Source organism: Monocercomonoides exilis (genome assembly GCF_001643675.1).
Source record: "Monocercomonoides exilis strain PA203 chromosome Unknown scaffold53-602328, whole genome shotgun sequence".
NCBI classification, from domain to species: domain Eukaryota; phylum Preaxostyla; order Oxymonadida; family Polymastigidae; genus Monocercomonoides; species Monocercomonoides exilis.
The window spans coordinates 359,976-379,280 of NW_027150598.1; the positions used below are offsets into that span (position 1 = coordinate 359,976).

Consider the following 19,305-nt stretch of genomic DNA (forward strand, 5'->3'; position numbering starts at 1 on the left):
AATAATATGGGATGAATTCAAACTGAAAATCGGATGCAATCAACACATTAGCTTTATCCAATTTTGAATATCTGAACTATGGATAATTTGTTTGCAAATCAACAAATAGGACACTTATAATTTGTGATGGATGTCTTTTCTAATTTTAAAATGCTATTCTTGCGACACATATCAAATACATCCACAAAAAAAGATCAAAAAATTTGTTTGTAAACTATGTGGCGCTTCTCAGTCTATTCAAAAGGTGATTCAATTTTCTGATAGTGCCAAAGGTGAGTCTTTTTCATGTTTTCAGATTTTAACTTCAGAATACATTTTTTGGTTGTTAACTTTTGATAAAGAATTACGCCCAATTGTGCAGGAACTTAACATGAGACAAGGAAAAGCAAAAGAAGAAGCTGAAATGTTGAATCAACAAATATCGCAAGAAGCGTTATCTTTTTATGCACCTCAATTGAGCGCTCCTTCGTTTCCTCAGAGATCAGAATGGGAAGAATTTGACGATTTAATAGATGAGACGGAAGGTTCAAAAGCCGAACGATCTGTTGATAAAACTGACATCTCAGGAGATGTGGACACCGTTGATGGGATTCCAATTATCACTTCATTTGACGAAATCAGACAAAAATCGATTCCAAAGAAAAGCGTCAAAAGGACTACCGCACCTAGAACTTCAGAGTTTTATGAAAATGAAGAGGAATATGATCATTCTTATGATCAAGAGCAGTCTCAAAAAAAATCTATAGCAGCTCGTCCGCAAATGCAGCCTCTGGCAATTCCTCGTTTGTCTTCGTTCAATACTTCTATACCTCTTTCTTTTGCATTTGACGCACAACATTCATCACCTGCCTTGAGCAAGCACGCAACTGATAGAAATCATTTAAAGATGAAATCTTCCAACCAATCGACTGAGCAATTTGAAGAGCCTTCAAAAATCCAAAGGCAAAGCGAGTGGGACGAATTTGGAGATCTTCTTCCTGAAGAAGCATTTTTTGAATCAAAAAGTGAGCGGCCTGCAAAACAGATCAAAGCATCAAATGCCAAAGAATCAATTCAAGCATTCAATAGTTCTGATGATAATAAAAAAACCGCATTTTCAAATCAGAAAAGAAAAAGGATCGCTAGTGAATGGGATGAGTTTGAAGATCTAGATGATCAGGATGAGAAAGTTTCTTCGACTGATGGCGATGACAGGATAGAAGAAGGCACAGATGGTTCAATTTATATAAGAATGTGATGATCTCCTATTTTGTTTCAATGATGAAGATCAAAAAACAAAAGATGTGAATGGATTATTCACTTTTATTTTTTTTTTAAAAAAAAGATTTGATTTGTTTAATTTTTTGTTGAATACTGTGTTTTGCTTGAAAGTTAAATTTACAAAGAAAATTTGAATCAAAAACATTCAAACTTTTCGTATGTTTTGAATAGTTGAAATGATGGCACGTAATAATTATAGTGGTATGTGAAATTATTCATGAAAAATAAAATTAAATAAAAAATATTCTTTTTTCCAAATTGCAAATTAACTTTTAAGAAGTACTGACTTTTTTTTTTTTCTTTAATATTCGTTTTTGATTATGGATAGCAACTTTAATTTGGGAATGCAAATTGAAAGATTTTTCTAATTCCGTTGGACTTGCTCAATAAATTGAATTTTGATATCACACTTCCTTTTTTTTTTTTTTTTTTTTTTTGAATTTCTGAAAATATTGCTTGTGCAGCATTAATCTTTAAAAATTGGAAAACAAATCTAAAATGAGAGTTTTCATCAAATAGCATCGGAAAACGAAGAAGAAGAGTCCTAGCAATGCACTCTTTTCATATCTCCTCCATAATCTATTAATTTTTGAATAAATAGCAGGAGAAAACCGAGTGTATTCGAAGGCGGCTTCAAAAATAGCCTTTTGAAGAAACATTTCCATCTTTTCTCCTTTCTCCTTTTCCCTAAATCGAATGAAGTGCACTCAATAGCTTCGACTTCCGTGCGTAATCTTCATGAACAGTTCTGCAACTGGTGTTTTATAGCACACTTGCGAAGCTGAAATCCACAAACTTCATGAGCCGTGATTCGTTTCTCTCAAATTCAACTTCGTCCTTTCTTCTGCCTCATGTCCCAATTCACAATGGCTGAAGCATAAACATCTGCTTCACAGATTCCCCCGAATTTCAACTTTCTTCCATCTTTTCCCTCTCGAAGAAGATAACTTCATTTTCATGTTTCATTGGCAACCTTCGGAGGTGATATAATTTGCTGTGAATACTTTTCGCTCCTTTTTCTTTGAGCTCTGCTTTCTGCATAATCCAATCTTCGTTGTTCATCATTGACACGATAAACTGAAAGAAGGAGATCATTTCATGTGAGATTTAAGTTTGGCCATGGTTTTCAGTTTCATTGTTGGAAAAGCTGTTATATTCTTTTTATAAATGATTTGTTCGTTTTAAAAATACAGATTCGCTAGGAATCGTGTCCTCAAAATCTGCTTGTCCGCAAATCACAGTTCTTCCATTTTGTATTTTTTCCAGCTATGTTCATAAGATAAGTTTGATTTTTCATTTTTAATAATCGCATTTTTTATCGCTTTTGCCAGAGAGAATACCACATACAATTTTACAAACACTTTCAAATTAAAAAAATGAAAATTTATGCAAACCTCCAAATATCTTGCTCCCCTCCCCACAGAAATGACTGAATCATCTCCAGCAAAGGACTTTTGCTTTTCATCAGATACTGTTTTCCAAATCCTTTCCCGCGATTTGAAAACGATTTTCATTGGAAATAATGGCTTCACTCCCAAAGCACAGACTGATAATTACGGGTTGTTTCTCAGAATTTGCCCAGAAATGGGACGAAATTTTTTGTTTTACGAATTTTGTTCCACGCAGTTCTTTCAAAGATTTTTTTCAGTTTTAATATTACTATATTTAATATTGCACGATAGTGTTAGTATTTCAATCATTCGATTGCAGAAAAAGTTTGGAACAAATCATTGAAATTTTCATAAATGAAAGAATTCTGTTTCAAATAGCATTCAATTTTTGAAAAAAATTTTTATGCAATAGATCACTTTGAATTTTTAAACGATTTACTTGATCTCCGAAGCAAATAACATTGAGCGAGCTTAATACGAGTTTTTTCCTTCAACAGCAAATTTTTGTCAAGTTAATCCGTTTGATTAGAAATTATTCTCGCAGTACTTGTTAGATAAATAAAAATGTTTGTATTTGTCTATTATCTTGTTTGTAATTTTAATGTAAATTTATATTTGCAAAGAACATATAATGAAGAAAGCAATTCCATTTTATCAAATTAAGGAAGAGGAAGAAGATTATGAAGAAGGTGATTTCAGTGGTGATTATTATGAAGATGAAGAAGGGGAAGAGGATTATGATGAAAGCGATGAAGAAGAATTCAAATCAGATCTCACAGAAAAGTTTACAAGTTTGTGGTTATTTCTTTTGATAAAACATTCGATGTTTTGAGTGTTTTTATGATTTGTCAGGATCGTTTAATGAGCTGATGGAATTAACTGATGATAAACAAAAAAATAAAAAAATTTTTGAAATGAGGGAAATGATGGAGGAGATGAATAGAAAAGAGATTGAATCTGTGATCACAAAAGAAATGTTCGACAAAATAGACAAAATGATTGAAGAAAAGAAATTGACGATGGAAAGTGCAATTTTACTGATGAAGCACATTGGATATTGCAAAGTGCTTAATGGAGTGTGGAATGACATTTTTGACAAATCTTTGCTGAGCAAAAGAATTCAAAAGATAATTTTTAAAGAAGATAAGAAGATAGGAGGAAAGAAAGAGAATCTTTTAGACGATCTTTGCGTATGCTATGTAATGTCGTATGAGTTTTCAATGCCTAAGAAATTACTTGTCATTTGTGTACCCCGTCTTCTGAAAATTGCTTTGAAGAAAGAGGAAGATGAGATAACTCAAAAAGAAGTGGAAATGGCTTTGATGGCTTTGAGCTATATAAAAGACTCTGAAGTGTGAGAATTTCTATATTTTTTTCAAACATAAATAATTTCTCTTTGTTTATTTTTTAGTGGAAATTTGAAAAAGGACAGTTCTTGCATGAGATCGAAGAGATTGTCCAATATCACCAGGAACACCACAATCTGACTCGGCTTGCATATCAATCAGCTTGGCAGTTTTTAATCAACCGATTTCATGAAGATATAACTAACAAAAGTTTAATTGCTATTAAACTGCGTCATGCAAGAGTTGGAAGTTTGGAGGATGTAATTGTGAATGAGCTGCATTTTGTGAGAGAAGCAAGAAGAGAATTGGAGGAACTGATGACATGTGTGAATTGGAAGAAAAAGGAAAATTCGAATGAAGAGAGAAAAATAAAAGCGAAAGAAGAACATACTTTGATGAGATGGATTTTTAAATTGGGATCTTATTTGGAATACTGTCAGTTGTGGAATGGAGAGTATTCTGGGCTTGTTGACAGCATTGCTCATGTGCTTCGAGCAGCCCAGGATAATTTCGGAGATATTAGCTCCTGGTGTATCTATTCCTTGAGAAATATGGAGGAAAATGAATCAGCGAATGTCGACGATTTGTTGAAAATTGGAGTGGTTGATGTGTTTTTGGAGGAAATCCAGCTGCCTACATTGAGAGAAGAGTGTGTAGAAGTGTATATTAATTTTTTTGAAGGGATTTGTGAAAGGTTGAGAGAAAAGATGAAGGATGAAAAGGGAGAAGAGCAAAGGAAAGAGATGAAAAGGAAGATATTTGACAAGATGGAAGAAGAAGGATACGAAGATTGCATTAGCGGATTGCTGGTGTTCAATTTTAATGTGATGCTTGAAGAAAATATTTTGGATTTTGAAATAGAAGACTATTTTGTACAGCTATAAAGAAAATGTTCTTTCTGATTTCATTCCTTTTGTTGAAGTCTCAGAAAAAAGCAGAAGTGGAATGAAACGAAATGGAATGGAATGGATACAGAGATTTCAGGAGAGGCAGATTGAGCCAAATGAGCAAAGGAAAGAAAATGAGAAGAGAAGAGGAGAGGAGAGAAAGAGAAGAGAAGAGAATAAAACATTTCATTCTGAAGCAACACCTTTGGATGAATACGAAGCATGATCAGCACAAATTGAGGATTCTTCATTCATTTCATTCAGTCTTCTCGTTATCAACTTCTGATTATGCTTCGATTTCACTCACACTCACGTCCTCGCTCACTTTCACTTTCACTTTCACTTTCACTTTCACAACATCAATCACCATCGCAACAATCAATCCATCTTATTTTTCGAATATTTGTTTGTGACGTATCATTCTCTATGTAATTCCTGTAAATCTCGCTGTATTTTGAAGAATTCTTCGAAACTTTACTTCGGATGCAGCATCACAACAATATTCACGATATAATATCAACATTTTTTAGTATTTTTTTTTTTTCAGTTCACTGACTTTTCACTTCTCTTCTTCTGAAATCCAAAATCAAATGTTAAAGTGAAACAAGGGAAAAAGCAAAAGGAACATGAAACCACTCAAAGGAGCAAAGAAGAGATTTTTTAAGTTGATAAATAAGAAATAATATGTCAGCTTTTGACTCATAAAACTTCTTTAGAGACAAATTACTTGTAAAAGTTCTTTGAAGAAGAAAAGAAGAAAATGCAAGATACTTAAACACTCTATCTTTTTTTTTAACACTTCGTAAAAATGAAGTGAGAAATAATAGAATATTTTTGGGGAGGAAAAAAAGCTAAAAAATTATTATTGAAATGTGAATTGATAAAAAAAGAAAAGAAAAGAAAAGAAAGAAACATATAAATAAATAAAGCGAAACATTTGAGCTGCTGAATCTATAACATTTCATTTCCAAAAGCATCAATCAAAAAATCGCAAATATCTGACGGTAATTCATAGTAATTAGAAAATTCATCGTTGACAAACTTCAATCTTTCTTTAAAGCTTGTTGTGATATCTTCGTATCCTTCTTCCTCCATCTTTTCAAATATCTCCATTTTTGTGGCCTTTCTTTTCTTTTCTTCCATTTTATCTATCTCCTCACCCTCTTCTTCCTCCTCCACTTCTTTCAATCGCTTTGAAATATTATCAAAAAATTTCACACTTAAATGAACCGTTTCGTCGTCCATTGTTGGTCGTTGAATCTCGTCCATCGCAATATCATCTGCTCCACTTTCTATCAAGTCTTCAACTTTGATAGCTTCATTGTCTGCAGCGCTTGCAAAGGCACGCATGAATGGTTTTCGAATATCTCTGTGAAGATCTTTCGATGATCGAAGCACTTGAGCAATAATTCTGACAAGTCCAACAAATTCTTCGTTCCACAATTTGCAATCGAGAAAATAATTGCCCAACGTTCCGAGCCACTTGATTAAAATAAGCTCTTCCTTTGAAACATTTTCTCCTTTTTCCTCTACAGTTCTTTTCCAATCCACACATTTCATCAGCTCTTCCAATTCTCTTGTTGCTTCTCTCGCAAAATGCAGCTCATTTGCAATCACTTCATTCAAACTTTGGTTATATTTTAATTGGAAGATCAAAAACTGCCAAGTTGACTGATAGGCAAGTTTTGTAAGATTGTGATGCTCCTGATGATAATGGATGATTTCTTTGATTTTTTCCAAATTTAGTTTTGGATTCGTATCCTAATAAAAATAAGGGTGGAGGAAAACAATAAAATAATACAGAAATAGAAGTGCTCATACATCACATTCACGAATGCAACTCAAAGCCAGCAAAGCCATTTCCACTTCTTTTCTTGCTTCTTCGTTTTCCTCTTTGTTTGAAGCCGCTTTCAGAAGATAATATGTACAAATTGTAAGCAATTCCGAAGAAAATCCGTTGTTGAGCAAAAGCCTGCACTCGCAAAGATCAACAAGAAGTTTTTCATTCCTTCCATCCTTTTTCTGATCCTCAAAAAGTACCATCTCTCTAAAACTCCAAAGCAATAAAGATTCATAAAAGCCTTCTACCCATATGTTTTTCAGTGCGGTGCAATATCCCAAGTGTTTCAATAATATGCACACATTTTTCAAAGATATTTTCATTTCATCAATCATTTCGTCCAATGCATCAAACAGCCCTGAATTGAAAACAGATTTGAATTCTTCTCTGTCCATCTCTTCCATTAGTCTATTCATTTCTTCGATTTTCTGTTTCTGTTCTTCCTTATTGCAATGCTCCAGCTCAGAAAACAATTCTTCAATGAAACAAATAAAGAAAGTAATCCAATCATCATATATTCAAAATCAAAAATTCTAATAAACCTCTAAATTTTTCAGTCAGATCCAGCATCTGTATTTTTCACACAACACATTCGGAGAACAATACCATTTCAGCATTTTATTGAATTTGCATTGTATTAGAAAGAAGAGATTAACGAGAAATAAAAATTCAAAATAGTCTTATAATCATAAGCGTTCGCACCGTCATTCAATGTATTTGTAGTTTTGGTTGGTTATTGACAGATTAACAATACTTCGTCTTTATTCTTTATTTGTTATGGAAATAATGATAAACAAATAATATCTTATTTGGTATTATCTTCATGAAATAAGAAATCAACGAATGAAAATCATTTCATTTATAAAAAATAAACATTATTATCATTGGTGGAATGAATCACTGGAAATACGTACATTTTATCGAACTCAATCCGATAATTTTTATGATTTGCTAACAAAGCAAATGCTAGGGTGCATATTTTATCTTGACCTAAAATTTTTGTCTCAACCCTTTTTTTTGAAACATTGTGAAGCTTTTTTCGAGCTTAGCAAAGGTTTGAAACAAAATAAATTTAATAAACTATTTTATCAAAATTATTTACAACTTTCTGTTATTTTAAATTTTGAAAAAATTTTTTCTAAAAAATTGTTACTATTTTTTTATTTTAGTACCCAGATCAAAGATTTGCTGGCCATGAAGCGAATATTTTATACTAAACGTTGGAAGCCACAACATCACAATTCCACATTCCTATATTATTATTTTAACTTGTTTTCAACATTTTCAATTTAATTTTTGACCTTTTTTTCTCATTTCACTGTTTTTGAATAAAACACGATTTTTTATATAAACAAGTGTTTGCGTCAAATTTTGTTGAAATGAAAAAAACATATAAAGTCTTATTTATCGTTTATTTGCATTAAGCATTGATATGAAAAGGAACTTTTAAAGAATTTGAACTGGAAAGCAAGTGCATATCATTTTTTTGTGTTTCAAATTCTTAAATATATACAAACTGATAATTATTTAAACATACAAGAATCGTTTTGCAGTCAAAACCGGATATAATCACGTCGAATATAATAACATTCGTAAATGTCAAAATTTTTTTGAAAAGTTCCTTTTGTTTAATTTTCAAATAGAATTGAAATTTCATTTTTCAATCAAATTTCCGTTCCCGCTCACCAAATATTACTGGCAGGAAAATAATAACGTGACGACGTAATTATATCCATTTGAGAGAAGTTTCGTGAGTAGGAACAGAAAAATTTTCTAAATATGAAATATATATTCTATTTGAAAACAAAACAAAAGGAACTTTTCAAAAAAAATTTGGACATATTGTCACATTTTTCGATACACTGACATTTTTTGTTTGTTTTTCATTCATTTCCCATCGAATATAATCACAGGGATGAAAATATATAATCACATTTTTTATTATTATGGGTGATTTTTTCAATGAAAAATCGGTTTTTAATAAAAATCTCAATTTTTCGCGTTTTCAAAAATGTGCTCAAATAAGTCAAAATAATATGCATTTGTGCAAAAAATTAATTTCGGAAGTGAAAAAAGTGTATTTGTGCAGAATTTCCAAAAATAAAAAAATCTACACAAAATCTATTAATTAATAAATTAATTTTTATTTTTTCTGTGTCAAGTCAAATCGCTTTTTATCACAATCGGATATAGTCACAAAAAGTTGCACAAAAACCGATGTAATTGTATCCGGTTTGGACTGTAATCTAATAATCTCAGTGATGTTTCATCCACATTAAAGATTGACTCCCTTCGGTATTTGAACTTAGAATGCAAATCATCAAACATTTTATACCAAGGTTTCAAAACGTCCTGACAAGATGCTGCAAGACGTTTTGAATCCAAAATTTTTGGCTTATGCAATTTCAATTCGTGTTGATTATGCAAGAAGGAATATGCAGTAGATTTTCAGTTTTATTTTTTTCCCCTAAGAATTATTAATATCCTTTTCTCTTTGGCAATATGCCTGTCACTTTTAACGGACTTCACAACGTGGATGAGTATTTTTTAAATGATAATACACAAAAAATGGGAGCACCCACAAGCCTGATTTTCCATCTATTATAATACACTCAATTCTCTCGTGTCTATTTTCATAAATGCGGAAGTCCAACGATGCTATTTCCACAAGCATCTTTCTTTTCTTTTCTTCAGCTTTTTTTGGATCACTATAGAAACAAATCGATTTTTTGGAAAATTATCAAAAATAAGTCCTTTCAAAACAGACAAAAGACATAACAAGTTCTGAGACAGGAAGAATTTGCATTAATAAATTTTTGTTTATTCAATTTGTTTTTAAAAAAGAATTTGTCATGTTTTTTTCATACGATAATTTTTTCAAAAGAATTAAACAGTTATCCTGAAATAAAATTAACGCATCTTTTCATCCACTAATGATAAACATACTTGGATGAACAAATAATCTTTGTTTCATTAATAAAGTTATATCTTTCAAAAGGAAATTAAAAAAATGAACCGATAAAAAAATGTGCTAATAAAAACACCAACTTGCTATTGATATTCCGTTGATCAAAGGTCTGTGGTTCCACTCCTTCCAAAGCTGTTTTTTTCTGAGTTTGTGAAAAAATTTTTTTCTAAAATTGTTTTTTGCTTGGTTATCTGTGAAGATACCCTAAAAATTGCTGAAAAATTAATAGGTTGAGAAAAACATTTGATAGCATTTTGTGGAACAAAATTCACAAAACCAAAAGTCACGTCCCATAAAACATTCTGAGTTTTTTTATTCTTTTCTCAATTTCATATTTTTAATATATAATTGATCAATAAAAAAATATATTGCTCAAAATAACTTGCCAATGGAAAAAGATTATTGCCCAGTTGTACACCAGGAAGTTCCCAATCAAATTAAAAAATTTGCGGCACGATTGCCAGAAGAGCAAAGGATAAAATGCATGAGTTTGTTTTCAAACAGCTCACCATATTTGTCAATGGCAACTGAATTAGATCGATTTTCAGAATCGCTTGATGTTGTGGAAAAAGCGGGTTTTTGGAAGGCAGTAATGGAAGTTCAGGCTCAATCGACAAATCTTGTTCCATTGCCAAGCTTACCCACTTCTAACAACATTTGCGCACATCATATTACACCACCAAATCTCGAGGAAGCTAACGATTCAATGCCAGTTGTCTATGAAGTTCGTTGTGATCCTCTCACCAATTTAGGAGCGGATGCTCCGAAGAATAAATGGGAATTAAGCTTTGTTGCTCCAATTATAGACGAAGAAGGTGTTCCTTCTCCGCAATTCTTTTCTCGGCTAATGAAAGGAGAAATAGCTGTAAAAGAGCCGGAGAAAGAAAAAACTCCATTTTTACGTTCGACAGGCGTTCAGCGCGAAATTGCACGAAAATTAATCGAAAATAACGGTTATCTGAACGACGCATACCTTGAAGAAGATCAGGAGGCTGTGATAACAGAATTTAAGCGAGTTTGGAGAAAAGAGAAAGAAAGAGTTGAATGTAACAAAAAGTTTTGCATCAATGACGAATGCTTGCTGAGTTGCCTTTCAATTGGACTGTATTTTGGAATTGTTATGTTGATTGCCGGATGTGTGATGTTTGGATGTAATTTATCATCTGAAAGCGGGCTAGTAATTATTATTGTTGGATCGGCTATTATTGTTATCACTGTTATCTTACTGATTTGCATGTGCTGCCCTTTCTGTATGAATTCTTTTGGAACGGAAAAAGATTTTTCATCAACATGGTTTGGGGACGATTTAAGAGAATCGATGAAGCCATGCGTGAGACAAAGAGTGAAAGATTGGAGGAGGAAAAAGGAGTGGAGATGGCTTTTGACAAGTGAAGAAAGAAGAGAAGAAGAAAGAATTGACAAAATTGAAGATGCAAGAAAGAAAAAAGAGGAAAACGAAAAATTAAGTCCTGAAGCCGAAATTGAAATGGAGAGGTTGATGAAGATGCGAAATTTAGCAAGATGTGATGGAGGAGCAAGGAACATCCAAGCAACCGGTATATTTGAAACTGTGGTGGCTGTTGATGTTGAAACGAGCATCATTAGCAAAGAGAAATGATGAAATCAGCTCTGTGGAGCAAGTTATAAATTGAGCATTTTATTTTTTCGAATTTCCATTTTTTATTTTATTTTTTGTTTTTATTGAAAATTTACAAGAAATTTGAATGTTTATGTCTATTTCCCCATCAGTATAAAATGTGCATTAAAAATTTGGTTTTTTATTTATTGCTTTAATTTGTATATTTTTTATGCAATACACTTTGTTTATGTGAGAACATATTTGAGACTTTTGTTTTTTAGATTTTTTAAAATTTAATTTAAATTTATTTAATTTAATTTAATTTAATTTAATTTAATTTAATTTAATTTAATTCAATTTAATTTAATTTATTTTTATTAATTTATAATAAAAATTATAATTATTTATGAGAGGAAAATCGGTGATGGATGTGACTAACTTTTTTCCTCGCGTCATCCAGGGTTAATTCAAAATCAAAAATTAATATTTTAATTTCGAAATTATTATTATTATTATTATTTTTGAAAATGTGTCATTTTTCTAATATTGATACTCATAGTGTTAAAATGAGATATAAATCAAGAGAATTTGAAGCACAAAACATAAGTTATTCACATTATAAATAAAAAATTACTTTCATTTTCGAAAATGAATTATTTTTTTTTCGATTTTGAATTATTTTTGGTGTGCAAGATGTCAAAATAAATTATATATAAAGCATATTTCTTTATTTAAATGATCAAAAATCAAATTTCTAATGCTTTTCTTATTGTTTGAAGGTTTTGCGCCATTATCTGCAAACGTACGTCAGACGAAGACAATTCATAGGAATTTTGCTTCTGTTCTCTTGGATAACTTTGTCCATTTCTTCCTGAACTCAACAGCTGAGACTTATGAGGCTTTTCATTTGTTGATTGTTTTGATTCAGAAAATTCATCCCTCATCTCCTTCTCCATCTCCTTCTTCACCTTCATCTCCATCATTTCGTTTTCTTTCTCTTCTCTGACCTCTTTCAGCAGCTCCACAGATGCCAGCGACTGCAGCAGCTGGCAGTCTGTGCGAATCTGCTCTGCGCTCCACGCCGCATCAGCCACAGAGCCAATTGCGCTTGCGATGTGTTGCTTGTGCTGTGAATGCGCTGGGAATGAAAGAGAAGAAGAAGAGGAAGAAGAAGAAGAAGAAGAAGAAGAAGAAGAAGAAGAAGGTGATGAGCCAATCATTTGATGCTGGGAGTTCCATGTTTGGAGATTGTGGCGGACAAGAGAGAGGAGGGAGGATGTGGAAGACAGATGGAAATTAGACATGGGAGAGAGATTGAGCGAAGAAGAAGAAGAAGAAGAAGATGATGATGATGATGAGGCTGAAGAAGCTAAAGAAGAAGTAGAAGCTAAGGCAGAATTCGTTCTGTTTTGTTTAGGCTTGTCAATATCAACAAACAAAGACCCCATCGAATACAAAGGTGTGTGTATGCCATTCATCCGAAGAAGCGACCGCGAATATTTCGCTTTCAATCTGCAGTTCTCTTCAATCAGGTTGGAAATGATGCTTTCGAGCAGCTGTTCTCTGAAGGAGACAGAGGACAGAACTCTCAGCTGGTTTGCAGGCGGCTGAGGAGAAGAGCGGGCAGAGGGAAGATATTTGGGGGGTAGATAAGAATAAGAATAAGGAGAAGGGGAAGAAGAAGATGATGTTGATGATAATGAGGAGGACGAATAAGAAGGCTCGTGATGAGGGAAAGAAGAGAGGACGTATTCGTTGTTTGCACTTGTGTTAGCTGTTTGGGTGAGTTGAGAGAGAGGAAGAGGGGCAATTTTAGGTCGATTGTGTGGTTGTTGATAAGAGGCACCCTTTTGAGAGTGAATGGAAGGCGTGAGGGAAGGCGAAGGAGCAGAAAGAGAAGAAGCAGTGGATGATGCATCAGAAGCAGGATGTGTGGATGATGTTGAAGTGGATGAAGTGGAAGAGATTGAGGAGGAGGAGGAAGAAGAGGAAGAAGAATTTGAAGAAGAAGAAGAAGAAGAGGAAGATGGAACAGAAGTTGACCAACGTGACGATGCTGGTGACGATGTGACTGTTTGTGGAGAGATGGAACGAAGAGGCGAATCATAAGCCGCACTGATTTGTGCAGAAGTTGGTGTTTTTGGAGTTGATTCGTCAGATTCGGGTGAATTATGTGCAGATTGCGCTTCCAAAGGAAGAGATTCGAGAGAGTCTTGTTTTGAGCTGTCAAATGAATCGTCATATGCTTCTTTTATTCCACTTCTGTCTTTGTTTTCGTATCTGGTTGGAACAGAAAATGAATGAGAAGAAGAAGAAGAAGAAGAAGAAGAAGCAGAAGAAGAAGCATCAGAAGGATTAAATTGATTCATTTTATTGAATTCATCTGAATTATTATCATTATCTTCCCTTTCCCTTTCTCTTTCTCTTTCTTCTTCTTCTTCTTCTTCTTCTTCACTCCTTCTTTTCTTCTCCAATTGGCTCAAAAGTTCATTCATTTTCCTTTCCTGCTTCGAATGCTCCAGTGAAAGTGTGTTGAACGATGCAATTGTATCTCTCAATTGACTGAGCATATTCTGAATGACAGCTTCTTTTGAGGCATTGTTAGCAAGTTGCGTGTTGATATAGTCAATGAAGGGGGTTAGGAAACAGAAGTTGGAGGAGTTATAAGTGCTGGAAAGAGAGAGAGAGATGATACTTGAGGAAAGAGGAGGAGGAGGAGGAGGAGGAGATGATGATGATGATGAAAGCAAAGAAAACTGAGATGGAATTTTATTGAAATACGATTGAAGAATGTTTGTAGAATATGAAGAATAAGAGAAAATTCTTTTTGAGACAGTGTCAATTGAAAACGGAGCGAAAAGATGTTCTTCAAAATATGCACAGCTTTCACGAATGAAATTATTGCTTGTTTGAATCTCTTTGCAATCACCTTTCTTCTTTTCTTCGTTCATGTCTGTAATCATGTGATCGTTTTCTTCATTTTCTTCATCTTCTCCTTTTATTTCCTTTTTCTCTTTCGACTCGTTTTTGATGTGAAGCTGTGTGATCAGTGTTTCACAGACAGAAACTGCACTCAAAGAGAAGAGAAGCCAAATAAGAAGAGGAACATCAGAAACATTTATTTGATCCAATGAAGAAGAAGAAGAAGAAGAAGAAGAAGAAGAAGAAGAAGAAGAAGAAGAAGTTAATGAAGTCGATGAAATATCACTGAACAACGAATCAGTTGATGATAAAAGAGATAAGAAAGATGGCTGCTGAACAGGAGGAAGAGAAGCAAGAAATGAAGAACCAGATGAAAACTGTTCCATCTTTTGGTTGTTTTTGAAATTGATTAAGATTCTCCAAAGAGAACTGAACAAAAAAGGAAGAGAAAAAGAATAAAAAGTTGTTTCATTCGATTTATTGGTTTGATCTTCATTGGGAACAATTTGCATTAGTTTGAGATGCTCTTCAAGTTTGTTGATGAATAAATCCTGTTCTTTTGTGCTATTTTCAGTCATTTCTTCTGTTTGCCTTTCTTTTTTGTCAAAGTTTGATTCGGAAGAAGAAGAAGAAGAAGAATTATTTGAAAAGTGTGAAGATAAATCATAAGTTCTTTTGCTTTCTTTCGTGATCGTTTTGATAAAGTCACTCCATTTTGTTCTGTTTGTTTCAGTTTTCTCATTCAAAACATCTCCTTCTTCTCCAAATAGAAGCTCAATCAGCTCTTTTTCTTCCTTTTCACGTTCATTTGTTGTTGTATTTCTTCTTTTTTCTTTTTCGTCTTCATCATCATCATCTTCTTCTTCAATTTTTCTTCCCTTTTTATCCAAAATTTTCATTTTTTGAGTCAAAAAACAGAAAGAATTCTCAAATCTTTCTGTGAACATTGCAGACCCCGCAATAAATGAATGATTCACACAGAAATTGACAAGACGATTCAATGAAAACGAAAGCGTTTGATTAACAGCATCCAAAAGAACAGAAAGATTTCGTATTGCTCCTTCGTTTGTGGTTATTTTGAGTTTTTGAGAAGATGAATAGAGAAATGACAGAGAAAGATATAAATCTTCCAGTTTCTGTTGAAGATAAACACAAAAATTCACAAGCATCAATAGAAATGGGTCTGTTTTTGATAGCAGAAGATGAGGGGAATGAATAGAAGAAGAAGAAGAAGAAGAAGAAGAAGAAGAAGAAGAAGTTGATGTTACAGAAGAACCAGATGATAAAGCAGAAAATTTGGATGAAAGAAAAGAAAGTGAATAAAGCGAAAGAATAGCACATAGAAAAGATCTGAGTGATAAAGAGGATCCATTCAATGAAACAAACAGCGAATAAAAGCTGAAGAAAGCAGCAAGATGAGAAGAAGAAGAAGTTATTTTCTCTTCTTTCACAACAGGAACAATATCTTTGACTATTTCTTGTTCTTGTTCTTGTTCTTGTTCAAGTTTTGGCTCTAATTTTCGTTCAAATTCTATTTCTTCTTCTCTTTCTCTTTCTCTTTCTCCTCCTTCTTCTTCTCTTTCTTTGTTAATTTTCACAGAAGTCTTTTCATTTATTCCATTGCTTGTTTCATTGAATGTCTCATTTTCTGTGTGATATTCGTTCATTCGCTGTCTCTTGCGGAGGATGAGTGTGATGATGACATCGATGCTATCTGCTGCTTTGTCTAATTGATGGATGAGTGAAGAAGGGGAAAGAGAAGAAGGAGAAGGAGAAGAAGAAAGAGGAGGAGAAGAAGAAGAAAGAGAAGAAGATGTTAATGAAGAAAGTGAAGAAGAAGAAGAAGATGATGCAGAAGGTGATGAAATGTGTGAGTGAATGGAAATGTTGTCTAAAAAGAAGCGAGCCAACGAAAGATGAAGAGAAGATGAATGTGGCTGAAGTGAATTGAGAAGAGAAAGAGAAGCAGGAGTGGAAGAAGAAGAAGAAGAAGAAGAAAGTGATGAAGAAGTTGACAAAAATGAAGAAGAAGAAGAAGAAAAATGACGAAGAGGAGAAGAAGGTGAAGAAGAAGGCGAAAAAGAAGAAGGCGAAGAAGAAGAATTTGTATGCGATAACAAAAACGAAAGATCTTTAACATCTTCACCTGAAAATAGAACCGAAAATGTATTCACAATTTCATAGAGAGAAGAGATGAATGAAGGAGTGAATGCTTCAGAGAGAAGGGCGAACGACAAAGCCATTTTGTTCAGAGAAAGAAGATGGGATTTTTGAGAAATTGTTGGAAATCTGTCAATGATGAGGGAGTTGGATGAGAATTTGTTGAGTTCTGTGGAAGAAGAAGAAGAAGAAGAAGAAAGAGAAGCAGAGAAAGAAGAAGGAGAAGGAGAAGGAGAAGGAGAAGGAGAAGAAGAAACAGAAGAAGACTTATTAATTTCTTTTGATTGAGGTTCAATAACACTGAATTGAGTGAGTATCAATAACAAAACTTCTGCTTTACTTTGCAATTTTGATGTGACAGAAGATAATGAAGATATGAACAAGTATTCAGATAGAGAAGAAGAGGAAAGAGATAGAGGAAGATGAAAAGACGGAGAAGAAGAAGAAGAAGGAGGAGGAGGAGAAGAAGAAGAGGGAAATGAAGAAGAATAAAAAGAAGAAGAAGAGGAAGAAGAAACAGAAGAGGAAGAAGAAGATGATGATGATGAAACAGAAGAAGAAGAAGAATTCAATGAAATGTTATTTGTTGAGAAATCAATAAGATGTCTGCACAAATTGCACAGCTGGCAAACAGAGCGAAGAAGAAAAGCGCCTCTCAAATAAAAAGAGAGAGTGGAGGAAAGAGAAAATGAGTGCGAAAGAGAAAGAGGGCGAGGGAATGAGGAGGACTTGGGGGAAGAAGAAGAAGAGGAGGAGGAGGAGGAAGAAGAAGAAGTGGAAGAGGAAGAGGAAGAAGAAAATGAAGAAGGTGATGATTTCTGCAACAAGAATGAATTTTGTTCCTGTAACTGCCTATTATCAATTGAAGCATCATTATTAGGAGAAGAAGAAGAAGGTGTCACAAACAGATTATCTATTGAACAATCAACAGAATCCACAATAGAAAATTCATCTTCTGCATTGTTAGGATCAAAAGAGCAAAACAGCTCTTTCTTCAAAAGTGAGGCTAATGTTGATGTTTCAGTTAAATTATTAGAAATATCTGTGTCTTTGTTCAATTCAGATGTTCTGCTGATATTTGATATATCAGAAGATGGATGAGAAGAAAAAGAAGAAAAAGAAGGTGACGATGAAGATGATGAAGAAGATGTTACAGATGTACTCATTTTGTCTATATTTTCACTAATTCTTCTTGTTCTTTCATATCTTTCTCTTCTTTCGCTTCTCCTGCTGAACTGGGACTGCATTGTTTTGTATAATTTCACAGCAAATGCAGATATTTCTGTCTCTTCGGCAACACATTTCTCAATCTCTCTTTTGAGCTGCTCTTCTTCTAATTGAAGAAGCAGTTGCTTCGCTTTGTGCTCAAGCTCAATGATTTCTTCAGGGCATCTTTCATTATCACTATCATTATCATCATCTTCCTCTTCCTCTTCCTCTTTTTCTTTCTCTTCTTCCATTTCTTCTTTTCCTTTCTCCTCTTCTTGTTGCATTTCATTCTGTTTTTGAACATTTCTTTCCTTCTTCATCTTCCTCCTCTTTTCTCTCTTTCTCTCCTTTTCCTCCTTTTCCTCTTTCTCCTTCTCCATCTCTCGAATAACCTGCTCCAACTGTCTATTTTTCCGCACTGCTATTTCCTTCTCCTTTTTAATCAAAACCAAATTTTCATTCATTTTCTTCTTAAAAACCTCAGCTTCCTCCAATTTCTTGCTCCATTCTGCTTCTTTTGCCTTAAATTCTGCGAAATCGATTTCTCTCATTTCTTCTTTTGCCCTCAGAACTTCTTCCATTTCTTCCAATTTGATGTTTCTTTCTTCAGCCAGCTGACACAGCTGCTCCAATTTTTCAGTCTGTTTTTCAAATTCAATGTTATTTTGAGGCTCTGATGTGATTTCTGCATTTGACGTGTCATTTCTATCATAATTGAGCTCTTTATTTCTTTTTTCCTCTTCTTCTAACAGAGAATTTTGTATCAATTCTTGGTTTTGCTCTTCAAGCTCCTTCACTTTCCTTTGAAGTGAAAGAATTTGATTTGTCATTTCCTTTTCAACAGCATCGCGCCGAGCTGTTTCTTTGGCCTCTTCTTCGTCTCTCTTTTTCTTCGCTTCTCTTTCCCGTTTTTCAGCATTTTCCTTCTCAATTCTTTGTCTCACTTCTTTCTCTTTTCTTTCTTTTTCAAGCCTTGCACACTTTTGGCGTTCTTCCTCCAATTGATGCATAATTAATTCCTTGGAAGCGGCATTTTCTCGCATTACTTCTTCTGTATGTTGAATGTGTTGCTCATCCATTTCACTAATGTGGTTTATAAGAATTTTTATTTGAGTGTTTGCATGATTAACTGTTTCAATTAATGCTGAGCGCATCTGAAAAATTAACATGAGTGATTTTGTTTGCACTATGCAGTGCTCCTCACCATCTTCTTCCGATTCATCTATGTTTTCATGAGAATTAGCTTCATCCATTACAGATTTTAACTCATCTTCGGCTTTTATAAAATTATCTTCTTCAGCTTTCTGAGCGGATGATTCTTCATTAAATTCACTTATCTGATCTAATTTATAAGTTTCATGTGAACTGATGCTGTTTTCTTTTTCTTTAGTGTTTTTTAAAATGTTTCTTTCCGAATTATTATCATTTGCAGGCTTTCTTAGCGGCTGTACAAGAGTTGCGTATATAGGAAATTCAATATCCTGTGAAATTTTATTTTCAATTTCTTCTCTTCGCGAAATCTCTTCTTGTAATAATTTTTGAAGAAAGAGCAGATTTGTTCTTAAATCATCCACACTTTCGATTTCGCTCATTACAAAAGAAACAAATTTTCAACTTGTGCACAACTTTTATTAAATTGAAATAAATTGTTTTGTCACATATGCAAATTCTTTTTAAAAATTACAAAAATCACACTTTTTCAATTTTTCTTATCAAAAGAAAAAAATGTTGGTCAATTTCCTT

The 19,305-nt window shown here is 33.4% G+C and overlaps 5 protein-coding genes across 5 annotated transcripts; 3 read left to right on the forward strand and 2 right to left on the reverse strand.

Moving 5' to 3' along the window:
- Nucleotides 1–370: 370 nt before the first annotated feature.
- MONOS_2931 (uncharacterized protein) lies at nt 371–1,666 on the forward strand (the record flags this gene model as incomplete). Its single annotated transcript, XM_067872889.1, has 2 exons — nt 371–1,461; nt 1,589–1,666. The coding sequence occupies one exon, from the start codon at nt 371–373 to the stop codon at nt 1,235–1,237; it is 867 nt and encodes a 288-aa protein (XP_067720502.1). The 3' UTR covers nt 1,238–1,461; nt 1,589–1,666.
- A 1,395-nt stretch (nt 1,667–3,061) lies between these two features.
- Nucleotides 3,062–4,881, forward strand: MONOS_2932 (uncharacterized protein; the record flags this gene model as incomplete). The annotated part of the gene is made up of 4 exons (XM_067872890.1): nt 3,062–3,217; nt 3,275–3,442; nt 3,504–4,003; nt 4,063–4,881. The coding sequence occupies exons 2-4, from the start codon at nt 3,283–3,285 to the stop codon at nt 4,879–4,881; spliced, it is 1,479 nt and encodes a 492-aa protein (XP_067720503.1). The 5' UTR covers nt 3,062–3,217; nt 3,275–3,282.
- A 774-nt stretch (nt 4,882–5,655) lies between these two features.
- On the reverse strand, nt 5,656–7,493 carry MONOS_2933 (uncharacterized protein). Its single transcript, XM_067872891.1, has 4 exons — nt 7,427–7,493; nt 7,267–7,294; nt 6,706–7,199; nt 5,656–6,645 (listed from the first exon to the last, which is right to left on the reverse strand). The coding sequence occupies exons 1-4, from the start codon at nt 7,430–7,432 to the stop codon at nt 5,836–5,838; spliced, it is 1,338 nt and encodes a 445-aa protein (XP_067720504.1). The 5' UTR covers nt 7,433–7,493; the 3' UTR covers nt 5,656–5,835.
- Nucleotides 7,494–10,029: 2,536 nt separating this feature from the next.
- MONOS_2934 (uncharacterized protein) lies at nt 10,030–11,774 on the forward strand. Its single transcript, XM_067872892.1, has 2 exons — nt 10,030–10,180; nt 10,229–11,774. Exons 1-2 carry the CDS (start codon nt 10,081–10,083, stop codon nt 11,308–11,310), a joined length of 1,182 nt encoding a protein of 393 aa, XP_067720505.1. The 5' UTR covers nt 10,030–10,080; the 3' UTR covers nt 11,311–11,774.
- Nucleotides 11,769–19,292, reverse strand: MONOS_2935 (uncharacterized protein). The gene is made up of 2 exons (XM_067872893.1): nt 19,258–19,292; nt 11,769–19,187 (listed from the first exon to the last, which is right to left on the reverse strand). The coding sequence occupies exon 2, from the start codon at nt 19,152–19,154 to the stop codon at nt 12,018–12,020; it is 7,137 nt and encodes a 2,378-aa protein (XP_067720506.1). The 5' UTR covers nt 19,155–19,187; nt 19,258–19,292; the 3' UTR covers nt 11,769–12,017.
- Nucleotides 19,293–19,305: the final 13 nt, after the last annotated feature.